General features: G+C 37.8%; 1 protein-coding gene across 1 annotated transcript in view; it reads left to right on the forward strand.

The window, feature by feature from the left end:
- The window catches only part of LOC131237397 (uncharacterized), a 63,442-nt gene that overhangs the window by 30,445 nt on the left and 19,307 nt on the right, over window positions 1-13,690 (forward strand). Inside the window, exons 3-5 of the mRNA XM_058235132.1 lie at window positions 4,421-4,575; window positions 6,112-6,238; window positions 6,338-6,523. Of these exons, the coding sequence (XP_058091115.1) occupies window positions 4,421-4,575; window positions 6,112-6,238; window positions 6,338-6,523 (468 nt within the window). The remainder of the gene's footprint in view (window positions 1-4,420; window positions 4,576-6,111; window positions 6,239-6,337; window positions 6,524-13,690) is intronic.

The raw sequence follows: 13,690 nt of genomic DNA on the forward strand, positions 1-13,690 counted from the left end.
CATTTCTTAATTCCGAGATCAAGATTCAAGCACTTGTTATTTAATTCATTTTTAATTGATTTTATTTCTCTCAAATATATTTTAAATATGTAAAATTAGTTATTTATTAACTTAGGAAAGTTACCCTTAATTTCTTCTTCTTTTTTTACGAATTTTTTGAAAATTTTCATATTTTTCATATTTTTTTTAATTTTTTCAAAAAATAAAAATAAAAAATTTAAGCAAAAAATATGCGGTCGCATATGTGATTGTGCGATCACATATGCACATAGGCATATGCGATTTGACAACATTGGACCTAACACTTAAAAACGTCTAATTGATGAGGGAATATTTATGAACACATATTCCACGAACATCACCACATTATAAAACAGTCTTGTTTGTCTTTCCAAATACCCCAAAGAATGGCAAAGGAGATTTTTCCAAGGAACTTCACCGATATCTTTGAAAGACCTTTCTAACTTCGGAAAATATTAGACATTGAAACCTTGATGATCCTTTGTATGCCAGAGTGCAAAAAGAAAACACTCCAAATTGAATGAGCTGCTTTTGATACAAACAAATAATTAATTGTCCCTTCTGAGGAGTTGCACATAAAACAAATATTTGGGAAATTGATGTTAGCGTTAGCATTTCTATAAATGGTCCAGCTTGAGGATTTATCAGCCACACATACCAGCCAACAAAAGGCCTCGGCCCTTGGTGGAACCAGCTTTCTCCACACAAACGTGCTTGGTAGGGTATCCCCTTGTATAGACATCGATGCCTAGGAATAGGGTTCGGATATAAAGCACATGCATAAACTTGTCAACTCAAATGTATGATGTTGGTTGACCAGCGTTTGCAGTATTTGTATCAATGCATGCATCACGAAGTTGGGGATGGAGTAATAGAAATATATCAGTATCGCAAGTGTCTGTATGGTGCATATATACATCATGTGGGATGAATTCTCAAAAAGTTCTCATGAGAACTGGTTCCTAGGAGAAAATTTCTATCTCGTGATACTGCAATATATCACGTGATACAAGGGAGTTTTGTAACTCAGATTTTTTGTATTGCGGGGTTGTGACACTGATAATATGGGCGATACCATTGACAATTCAATCACTGTGGTTGAATATAATAGAATCACATATCTCATCAAGAGATCGAAGATAATAGATGATAGAAAAAGATTACTGTTTGTAGGAATGTGGTTGACTGTAATTTTAGTTTTCGAACTTTAGGTTACTGTTCAAAGGTCGTTTCAAGACAAATGGTCCAAATTTTGGGTTGAAATTAACTTGACCAGAAAAGGTAGATCTTTTGCAGTTTAATTTGATGGAAAGCGACTCTCGATGATTGAATTTAAGGAGAGACCAAGAATGGAGGGAGAGGAATCTATTGGATGAAGGTGAGTAGAGACAAATTAATATGAAGGAAAGAAAGGAGCTTGGGCCCTTGGAATTGGAGAACGGGTGGCGTGATATAGGTGTAGAATGTTGATGAAGGCTTGCTGGTAGAAATCAGATGTGGAGTTGGTTTCTAGATATGAGCAATTGGGGTGTTGGATTGGGTTGTGTGATACATGATTAGGGATGGGGTTTTCGAAATATGTGATTAAGTTTAGAATATTCAATCAGGATTGGGATTTGGGAAGTATATGGTTTTAGGTGTTTTGATATGTGTCTTGGTTTTTTTTTGGTTTCAGGAATGTGCAATTAGTATTTCGAATGCGTGAATAGCGCTAGGTTTTATGACATTTAGTTAGAAATTTAATGGATTTGGGAATAAAACGTTATGGGCTTGGGATATGTGGTTGTGGTTTTAGATTTTGAGGTATGTGATTTGGTTTTAAGTTTTCCTGTTACCAATTGCATGTTAGCTATTGCACATGCTGGTCTTGATCCGTATTGATGAGGGTGGATGTCAATTGGACAACTGGTTGTTAAAAATTTTCCTATCTAACGTGAGAATAAATTCTGTTATGAATCCTTTCAGCAAAATATTATTCAAGCTAAGGCCAAAATACTACATAATAATGGCATGTCCAATAAAATACACCAAATTTATGCATACAAGAGAGATTACTCAAGAGTAAAAAACGAAACGATATAATAAATACAATGGGAAAATATACTCCAATTTTGTCTCTCTGTGAGCTTTGTTTTATCTATTTTCTCTCATTGCTACTATTTGAATGGAAACTCATTCAAGGACATTTGAATCATCAATCGCTTCATGCCAAGGTGTTTCGTCCATTAATACGGCTGTAAAGGCTGATACATATAGGTAATGGTCGTGACCGTTACACGATATGAGGGTGAAAAGCGGCAGTAGGTTTTTTTGGACCATATCGGCCGTTACAAGACATAATGACCGTTACCCCGTAACGGTTGAAAAACGGTCACTTCTTTTTTCTATATAAATTCATGTTTCCTCATTTTCTCACTTTTCTCATTCCAAAAATTTTCCTACATCCTACAACAGATTTCGACCACTTATACTATAATTTTTAGGATTAAAATAGTAGATTGAAGCAATTTTGGTGAATAGAAGTAACGAGGCCATTTTTTTTTTCCAAAAATTGAAAAAAGTGGTACATTTTTTTTTTTTTTATAATTTCTATTTATAAAGTTGGATTGTGATGTGTAAATATTAGAGACACATAATCATGTTCATAAATTCACCAGACAACCCAATACAACACTCTCACGAAAGAGTGGACTTAAACATGTAAAGAAAAAAAAAAAACAAAAGAATACAAATTTGGAATATTTACATTATTCTAGATTTTCTAGATATTTTTCTAAATATTTTCGAGCAAAAAAATAAAAATAAACCGTTATAGGAGTTGTAACGGCCATTACGCCCCTGTATAGGCCATTACACCAATACCCGTATCGGTGACGATGACGACCGTTGCGGCCACCGTTATCGATACGAAATACCATGCTTCATGTACCATGGTTTATTGTGACACTTACACATCAACAAAGGATTCCCAATTTTCGTATTAGATTATATTTTGGTTGCTATGTACTAGATTATAAAAGTAATGGTGATGGGGACATCACATGCACACACACACCCCCCTCCGCACGTACGCAAGGAGGAGGAGGACCCCACTGTCGATCTGGATCGATGACGACGTTCAGGGAGGACCTCCTAGCTAGAAGACTGCGTTTTAGTCCCTTGGAGTGGACCTGATCGTCATGTGAATCCCACCATGGATTCCCATGATCGTGGCTCACTATTTTAAACAATCTAGTACTTTGAGTTTTGGTTATTTTTGTTATTAGGAACATCAGGAACGGTTTAAATTGCTTTGATTAGTTGTTATTTGTGGTTACTTCATCTCTAAGTAATAGGTTGCGCACATGGCGCGACTTTTGGGGTATAGGGTTTTATTACAAATAGACACCCCTTGTAGGTTTTTTCATTGAATATTATGAATAAAATTCTGCGTTTTGCTGCTTCTCTAATTCTCCGAGTTGTGGAAATCCAATTGGGTGCGAAATCCTCCCTTCTTCGAAGGGCTAACTATTGTGGTGCGAAGCCATACCCATCCCGATTCGCCCCCATCTCCTACCATCAATATCCACCATCTCCCACGACCAACTAATTATCAAATCCCTCATCCTTTCGCAGCGATTCTCCCCCTACAACAAAATTTCAAAATCTGGTCCTGCAGGAGGGTTGAAACTTCGGCAGAGCACCGTGATCAAACTGATTATCGGTTTGGCCTGAAACTTGGAGGGAAGGTGGCCCAGCCCTGGCCGACCAGGGCCAAGCTGGCCCCTTTTTTTTTTATTTGTGGGCCCCACACACGTGCAGGCCACCACCAGCGCACGTGTGTCAGGCGGGTTAGCTGTCCACACGTGCGGAATCGGTTCCCGGTTCTCTCTTTCGCTCCTCTCTCACCTAATTTCCCTAACCCTAACCTTAAATTGTCCTAAATCCCTATTTCCATGCTCTTTTTAAACCATAGGGTTTTCCTCGAAGTGAAATCTGTGAATCCCTTGGATTGGGGAAATATTTTTGTGCATGTGTGGATGAATTTACTCTCCTTTGAGTATTGTTTGGTCTATAATTTTTATTGATTCAGCCCTAACATGTGTAGGCCTGAACCCGCATAGATTCCCCTTGATTGAGTGCTTGACTTTATGTGGGATGTGGAATTTTGTGTGATTGTTTCTAATTTAGTATGATCTTAAGCCTGAATTTTTTTTGCATATTATGTTTAATTTCCATATCCTGCATCAAATGGTCCAATGCACCATTATTATTTGATGTTGTGTAATGGTGAATGAATTTCATCTCTGTTGCTTTGTGATTGTTTTGTGATTTTTATCCTTCAATATCAACCATCATGAGCATGCCATAGTTTGTTCTAAAAGTCTTAACCTTTAAATATTTCTGTTTTGTTATGCAGGCATTTGTCCTCAAATACCTTTTGTTTTCTCCAGATGAATTTGGTAAAACTACAACCAACACACCTTCACAAAATTTCGGCGCAAGAAGACTTTCTCAAAGTTCATGTGTTACATCGGGAGATTTTGCTTCTCTAACTGAAGATGAAAAAACAAGGTGATTAAGCAGTCTGTAGTGACTTTCAAATCCTCCTTTCTTAATAGAAATTTTGATTTCCATCAATTAAGATTATTCTCAAGTAGTTGGGACACAATGTGACAATGATGATAGATTGACATTCTCAATATGTTACATTTGGCATTTTAAATATCAAATTGCTGTAATATTGGTAGAGACATTTGTATCAACCTAAAATAGTATTGACTTGGATACAGCCTAAAATGGGAATGTTATCTCACCAATCAACTCAGTGAGTCCGTAACATTGTCAAAGCTACTTGTGCCAATACATGTGATTGAGCTTTTCTATGAATTGATCCTTTATCCCCATTTCTCACAGCATGATAGATTACTTGTAGGTTAGCTTACATGTTTGGGAAGCCCAAAATCATCAATATGAGGGATCCCTCAAAATAGAGAAGGGCGAACAGGGCCTCCACAAGTGCTTCCCTTCTCTGGGTCTAACCTCTTCGACTGGCACCACCACAAAAGCAGGTTGACATCCAATTTGGGGAAGCCCATAATCACCAATATGAGGGATCCCTCAAAATAGCGAAGGGTGAGAAGGGCCTCCACAAGTGCTTACCTTCTCTGGGTCTAACCTCTTCGACTGGCACCAGCCCAAAGCGGGTTGACATCCAATTTGGGGTTTAAGACCCTATTTGTGGGTGCCTAGATCCATTGATTGATTTAGGAGGGAGCCTGTTGAACTTTCTGGTTGGGAGTTCAAGTGTGCTTATCTGAATTGCATCAGAGATTTACAAAATAGGAAATATTCGACGTAAATGATGTGTAAAGGAAGATTCTGATTCAAGTTTGAAATGCGTATAAGCCCCCCTCCCCCCAGTAGTCAAGCATTTTATCTTTGTTGGCAATTTTCAGCTGTGGATTTTCTCATTAAGTTATTGCATTGGAATTGTTTGATCTAGGTTTTCAGCTGTGAAATTGATAGTTTGCATCAGTAATTTTGGAAAAACTTTATTTTTGAGGAATACTTTGGAAAAAGAGAATGATTTCATCCTCTATTTGTGTTTCTCGAACAGAGGAAACTGTCACATCAAAGGAAATTGATTTCCTTTCCATTTCCATAGTTGACAGAGGTATTCACCCAATCCAATCATGCTCTAACATATTGGTTCTACTTCTAGCTTCCATCGAATGCATTCATTTCTAATTCCATCCTCCTTCATTTTGCCACTTATCCATCTCAACATCTTAATGTAATCTAGACTCATCCTATGAACATGTTTCTTTAATTGCCCAACATTAGGTCAAATAAAGCATGGCTGGTCTTATAGCTGTCCTATTAAATTTCTCCTTAAATTTGATGGTACGTGATCATCACTTGCAAATCCAGAGGCACATCTCCACTGCAATGCCTATGTTGTTAATTGCCTCTAGTTCTTTTTATTTATTTAATTATGGTTTTTCAACATTTGGGAGGCTTGAGAGTTGTTTCCATGGTTTTCTTTCCAGATCTTTTTCCTAATAGGAAGTGGTTGTTAAACCCTTTTTATTTTATTATCATTTTCAGAGCTCTGGTTCTCAGTATGGTAGAAATATTGTTTTCATGCGGAACTAAGAAAAGGGCGGTGGTTGCAACACTTAGTGTTCTTAGTCATCTCCCTGAGTATGGGTCTGAAGACGGTCAGAATGATGAGGTGAGTATCATCTAGCTTTGCAGTTTGATGTTCTTTCACTATTTGCTCTCTGATGTGCTTGGTTTCTTAATTTTTTTCATTGCCATGTTTTTTTAACAGATGGTTGCAAAAGCCCTTGAAGGTATTTCGATTGAATCAGCATCAGATTTGCAGAAAGTTTTAAGAGTTAAAGCATATGATTCAACAATGGGTGCTTTCCACCGGCTTAAAGCAATGCTTCCTGTTTTCCAAAGTCGTATGGGCGCAATGCTATTCCTCATCTCTGCACTACTTTCTCGAGGACTGGTATGGCTGTTGTTTGGTGCAGCTTTTATCTTAATGTCTCTTCCACCAAGTTTTCTTCAGTTGCATGTCTCTTCTACTAACTTGCCATTCCAGCTTTGAATTCATGCTTCAAACTCAGGCTCTTTCTCCTTGTTCCTGGGCCTTTTCATGACATCTCCTTGCGGGGTTTTGGGGTTTCTGTTATATTTTGGTGAGTGTGTGAGGGAGGTGTTAGATAAGGTAGCCTTGTTTAAAAATATCACCATGGAGGACAGTTGCAGTAATTAATTTTGTTGTGCATATTACTTAAACAAAAATTACAATTGTTTGGTGATATCGGAAGGGCTGAAATATTTAATTTGGGAATGAGTGAACAAGCTTTCTATGGAGGGATGGACCAGATTTAGAATCTAGAAAATCCACTACTCAAAAGGCTTGCTCAGGGACTAGAACAAAACCTCCTCTCTTTTTTTCTTCTTCTTTTTTTTTTTTTTGAGAGAGAGATAACATAAATTTATAAACAACCAGCAAAGCGGGGAAAGCAAGCAACTCAACACTACACAAAGGAACAAGAAAGAGCAGCGGCTACGCCGACCTTTACATACACCGCCCAAGATTTCACAATCTTTTCAATCCTCCTAATAACGACATCTACCCCCACCGACTCATTTTGAAATCAATGACCATTTCTTGCTCACCAAATTTCTCAAGAAAAAAAAAACCCCATTAAAATCAGCACCCACTTCACTTTTCTCCAATTTCCCTATTCCACCTCCATGCCAAGCCTCCATAAAGTCCTTTACCGAAGAAGACATGACCCATTCCACATGGAGTGATAAAAGGAAATGAACCCATACTTTGTAGGCGAAGGAACAATGTAAAAATAGATGATCGATAGACTCTGCATTCTCCTCGGACATCAAACACATATTAGGTAATATCTTCGCTCTCCTTTGAAGATTATCGATGATGGGAATTCTCTTTCGCCGTAGAAGCCACACAAACACCGCCACCCTTGGAGTACCGTAGAACCATGAATGAAAAGGATGTGAAGGTGTTGAACATGATCGCTCTTTACCCAAGCACACAACCAAAGATCAAACGGAGAACTTGCTTGAAGGACTCCCCCTCCAAACCAAGGAATTCGGAACAGATGGAAAAGGGATAAAATACAATAGATGGGCCAAAAGATCAGAAAATCCCCCACTTTGTCTTCCGTCATTTTTTTGGGGGGGTGGGGGGGGTGTCCAAAAGAACCATCCATAGAAAAACAATCTGCCACCAAAACAAAGCGATCCAACTCTCAGAAATAAGTCTCAAAGCGCACGATCTCTACACCATAAATCTACCCAAAATTGGATGTGTTGCCTGTTACCCAAGGTGAAAGATAATCTCTGAAAAACTAGATGTTCCGTCGAAGCTATCATTCTTCAAACATGAGAAGCTCTGTATAGAGATGATCTTTTCACAAACCAACTACCTTCCTTAACCCCATATTCGTTAGCTATTATTTCCCTCCAAAGCTTCCCCTCTTCGGACCCAAATCACCACATCCATTTGGCAAGAAGAGCCAAATTCAAATCCCCTAACACTCTAATTCCAGCTCTCCCTTCTTGATAGTCATGCTACAACATAGTAAGATATAATTCCCCTCCCAGGAGTTTCTTTTATTTTTAATGGTCTAAGAATGCATCTCATCTTTTGGAGGTTCCTTTCCATCTATCTCAAGAGAGGCCAATTGCCTTGCTGATCAAGGTGTCCCGTATCGGTATCGGTTGGCGTAACGGTGACCTCCAAAACCGATACGGATACGGGGGCGTAACGGTGATACGGGGGCGTAACGGCCCGTAACGGCGCAAAATTTTTTTTTTGCCAAAAAAATATGAAAAAATATGGATTAAATCTGGAATATTCTAAGCATTCCAAATATGCATTCATTTATAAATTGGTACATGTTTATGGTGGTGTAACGGTCCACTCTTTAGTGAGAAGTTGTATCGGACTGTCTGATGAATTTATGAACCAGATAACCTGAATTTGACTACAAAATTCATATATTTAATTTTCTAACTATCTACTATCAATGATAGATATTAGAATGAATGTAATATGAAAATATCTTACATTTAGGTGTTTGCAATTATTTTTGAGGGCCAAAATTCATGCGTAAATAGAAAAAAATATAAAATAGCACCCCAAATATGTAAAATGTACATTAACATGTTCTACTATGATTAACACATCATATGGCATCATTAAAACAGCAAAAGAATCATTAAAAAATGATTTTTCGAATTTTCAAAAAAAGGGCCGAAAAAAATGCGTAAATAGAAAAAAATAAAAAATATATATAAAATAGCACCCCAAATATGTAAAATGCACATTAACATGTTCTACTATGATTAACACATCATATGGCATCATTAAAACAGCAAAAGAATCGTTAAAAAATGATTTTTCGAATTTTCAAAAAAAGGGCCGAAATAAATGCGTAAATAGAAAAAAATATTATAAAAATATAAAATGGGACCCCAATTCTGTAAAATTAATTTTAACATGTTCTACTATGATTAAGACATCATATGGCATCATTAAAACCTCAAAAGACTCATTATAATTTTTTTTTTTGAATTTTCAAAAAAAGGGCCAAAAAAAAAAAAGAAAAAAATATAAAAAATATATAAAATGGAACCCCAAATCTGTAAAATGCACATTAACATGTTCTACTATGATTAACACATCATATGACATCATTAAAACAGCAAAAGAATCATTTAAAAATGGTTTTTCGAATTTTCAAAAAAAGGGCCAAAATAAATGCGTAAATAGAAAAAAATATTAAAAAAATATAAAATGGGACCCCAAATCTGTAAAATGCACATTAGCATGTTCTACTATGATTAATACATCAAATGGCATGATTAAAACAGCAAAACAACCATTAAAAACTGATTTTTCGAATTTTAAAAAAAGGGGCCAAAATTCATGCGTAAATAGAAAAAAATATTAAAAAATTATTAAATGGCACCCCAAATCTGTAAAATGCACATTAACATGTTCTACTATGATTAACACATCATATGACATGATTAAAACAGCAAAATATATTAAAAAAAGTATAAATACCTATTTTGACGAATTTCTGAAAAATGGCCCACCGAGCTTTGATTCAAAAAAATCTATAATATAATGTGTTTTTCTATCAAATACCTAGCTAAGGTTGGTCGAAATTAGTAGTAGAAGGACTTAGAAACAGTTTGGAAGCAAGAGATTTCAAAAAAAGGGCAAAAACAGAGCTAAAAAAAAAGTTACCGTTTCGGGCCCGTTACGCCCGTATCAGTCCCGTATCGGCCGATACGGGTACAAAAAATCAAATCGGCCGTTTCGGCCCCGAAACGGGTAACGGTTCGCACCGTTACCGTTACGTATCGGCCGACCGATTTGGCATTCCATGTTGTTGATTGCTTGGCTAAGGGTTCCCTTGTCCTTGGTTGTCTCCATGGCGGGTTTCTTTGATAAAATGTTTGTTCTCAATAAAAAAAATAAGAAAGAAGATTATCCTCTAGAAGGGAGGGGGAACTTTCATAACGAAGGCAATCCACTGGAATGAGGAGATTGGGGGAGTGGGCATATGGTTGTAGGATCCTTCAAGCATTGCGGATATGGTTTTTTTTTTTTTTTTTGAAACAGTGATCAAATTTATTCTGAAAAGGCCAGAGGCCAAAAGAATTACAAAAAATGAAACGAAAAGAAAAGGAAAAGAAGGACAATTGAAACTACAAATCAGCCCAACATTCACAAAACTGATCTACACCAATTCCTATTGCTTCGATAGCCCATTCCCTAACATGTTCTTTTAGGAATTGCCAATTATCTTTGAAGATCTTTCCCAAATTCTAAAAGTGCAATCGTTCCTTTCTAGCCATAGAGCCCATATCCCGTCAAATAGACAGTCGCCATATTTTCTTTCCTTTTTTACCTTTTCCCCCACCCTGCCAACATCGGAATAGAGCTTCAATAGAAGCTGACATGACCCAACATATAGCAACATTGGTAAAGATATTTGACCAAAGCCGCATTGCATAAGAACAATGGATAAAAAGATGGTCAACGGATTCCTCGGCCTGATGGCACATAAGACACTTATTTTTGAATGGTCAATACATATTCTCACACCCATACCCACCCACACACACCCCACATGAGTTCTCAGACCCATGACCTCAGGGTTGAAACAGAATGTCTACCACTGAGCCAAGTGTACAGACCTAGCACATACGACACATTTGGAAGGATCAATCCCCTTTTACGCAAGTTGTTGACTGTTAGAACTTTGTTCCTACGCATCGACCACAAAAAAGCCGTCACCTTCTAAGGAGCTCCATGACAAATATAAGCCGTGCGACTGATTTCCACACTTCTAAATCCTCCACCTATCTTTTGATAGGAGGATTTAACTGTAAATTGGCTAGATTTTTGTGGAAGCCACCGGAGGGAATCTTTTTGAAGCATTTGCAGCCAAATCTTCTCCAAAAACTTCAATAAAGATGAACCTCATTTAAATTTCTCTTGCAAGGGGGAGACCAAACCACATCCTCACTAATATTGGAATAGCATCCAGCCACTGACATGTCGACTTTTGGCAATAGCCCTGCTAGAAGTGGAAAACTCTTCCTTAATTTACTATTTCCTAACTAGAGATCATCCCAGAATCTAATCCCCTCACCATTACCCAAGTGGAAACCAGCCCTTTCCCGAACCTTCCCCTTTAATGAAGCTACTTTCCTCCATATAGACGAGGTCCTATGCAAGGATGATTTCTTGATCCACCAAGAGCCCTATTGCAACCCTATTGCAACCCATATTTCCTTCCCACTACCTCGTTACATTGCAAATATGGTTACTCTTTTTATTTTATGAAAATCTCTACGCTAAAGGGAATTTTCTAATTGTGGTGGTCTTAGTTTTAGGACCATTATTGACGACCGGAAGAGAATTATTGGTGAAAATGTGCTCTTTGACATGGATAATGACAATTGCTGGGTTTGGATGGGTTTTCCCTGCTTCCTTTCAAGAGTGTGGGAGTGGTGGAGTAAAATGCTTCCAAGAAACATTCCACGAGTGTGCAAGACTTATCTTGGTTATGGCGTTCATGAAGTAATTCAACAAGAGAGATACTTGTGCTCTCAATACTTTTAGTTGTGCAAATTAAACATTTCTCCAGTTATTTTGGTTTGGGGGTTCTTAATATATCTTGGCTAAAACCATTTTGGGTAGATTGAAGAGGTGATGAGCTGTCTTGTTTCACCTTTCCAAGGCTTATTTATCTTGCGGAAATTCTTGGATGGCTTATTGCTGATGAAAGTATTGACTCTCAATTGAAATGATGAGCCAAACCTCATGTAATGCGAACATATCAATTTTAGATTTCTCTCCCTCTCTATGCTTGAAAGAATGGGATTTTGGTTCAGATGCATAAGATGGACATTGGAAAGCATCTCTACAACGTCCTTCTCCATTTTGGTTAACAGGTTTTCCTATTAGTTTCTTCAAGAGTTCCTTTTTTCTTTTTATGGTGGAAAGGCCATGTGTGAAGCCTATTCTTGATGGAAAGTGTCTTTGTTATTGGCAAGGCAGAGATGGTGATCTCCCATCTTTAGTTTTTCCAACAACATGCCTATTTGTCGTGACACTTATATTAATCATGTATGAGCTCTTTGATGGGGTTCCGGGATGCTTCAATGTGTCACACCTAGTAAAAGCAATTTTTCCATAGTCACGGTTGATAACGAGGGACTCAAGCTCGGTGAATTTGGATGGGTTGCAAGAAAGATTTGTGTACCTATGGAGTATCTTTTTGTTTGATGAATGATAGATTAGTATTATTTTTTTTGAAAGGTGAAATTTTATTCAAAAGAAAGAGAACAAGAGACAAAAAAGCTGGCAAAGGCAAAAGAAGAAAAGCTAATAGAAACTAGAGAATCCTAATGCTAAAAATACAACAACAACCAGTGCCATCACTGGGAAACCCAAACCCACCACAACAAAGACTCCCAAAGACATCTAAACCCCCAAGAAAAGGAAAACCCGAAGAGAGGCCCCTGCCTTCGAAAAGACTAAGGCGCCCAATCCCTCATAAATTGAGTAACCCTAAGAAAAACTCCTACTTTCGAGTTCCTCTTATTACGGAAGCAACGGTCGTTTCTTTCAGCCCAGATTGCCCAACAAGCTGCAAGCAGAGCAATTCGCCACTTCCTCATACCAAGCTTTCCTCCATCCTCATCGTGCCAAGCTATTAGGAGGTCCTCGATCGATCGCGGCATAACCCAAACAACTGAAGCCAAGGTTAGAATTTGCATCCAGATAGCCAAGGAGAAAGCACAATGGAGAAATATGTGGTCAACAAACTCAGCCTGCCTATGGCATTAGAGGCACATATTTGGGATAATCATTTCACATTTTTTAAGATTATTGATTGTGAGCACTCTTTTCCTCCCCGCTAGCCATCCAAAAGCCGCTACTTTCGGAAGGGCTCTATATTTCTAGATCTACATTGTAGGAACTATAGCAATAGCTCGACCCTCTTTGACCATTGTCTGCGTAGAAAGATCTCACTGAAAAGACTCCAGCAGTAGCAACCTTCCACACCATTGAATCTTGAGAATCAAAATTTATCTTGACTTCCTACAATTTTGAAAGGAGAGAAGTAAGAGACTATCTCGGAATCAGCCAGGTTCCTTCGCAAAGGAGGAGATCGGATTAACTCTCGCCATTCTTCGCCAAGCAGTCAGCTACTAGAATTTTCGGATTCATGGATAATGCTGCAAGATTCGGGAAAAGAGAAAGGACTGCCAGCAATCCAAGAATCCAACCAAAAACAAATTCTGTTGCCATCATCTATCAGGAATTTAGATCTGGAAAAAAAATAAAAAAAAATCAATGGGGTCTACTCTGTTGATCGATTTAAGCCACCATTCGTCAGAGGAAGTCCTATATTTGGCAACCAATGTAGTTTTCCAAAGACTATCATTTTCCTGAACAAACTTTCAAACCCATGTACCCATTAAAGATTTATTAACCAGATCCGCTTTCTTAATACCCGCTCCTTCCTGATCTGTTTGAGAGCACACCTCTTTCCAATTCAAAAGATGGAACTTCCTATCTTCCAATCCTCCCTGCCAAAGAAAA

Source organism: Magnolia sinica, chromosome 2 (genome assembly GCF_029962835.1).
Source record: "Magnolia sinica isolate HGM2019 chromosome 2, MsV1, whole genome shotgun sequence".
NCBI lineage: Eukaryota > Viridiplantae > Streptophyta > Magnoliopsida > Magnoliales > Magnoliaceae > Magnolia > Magnolia sinica.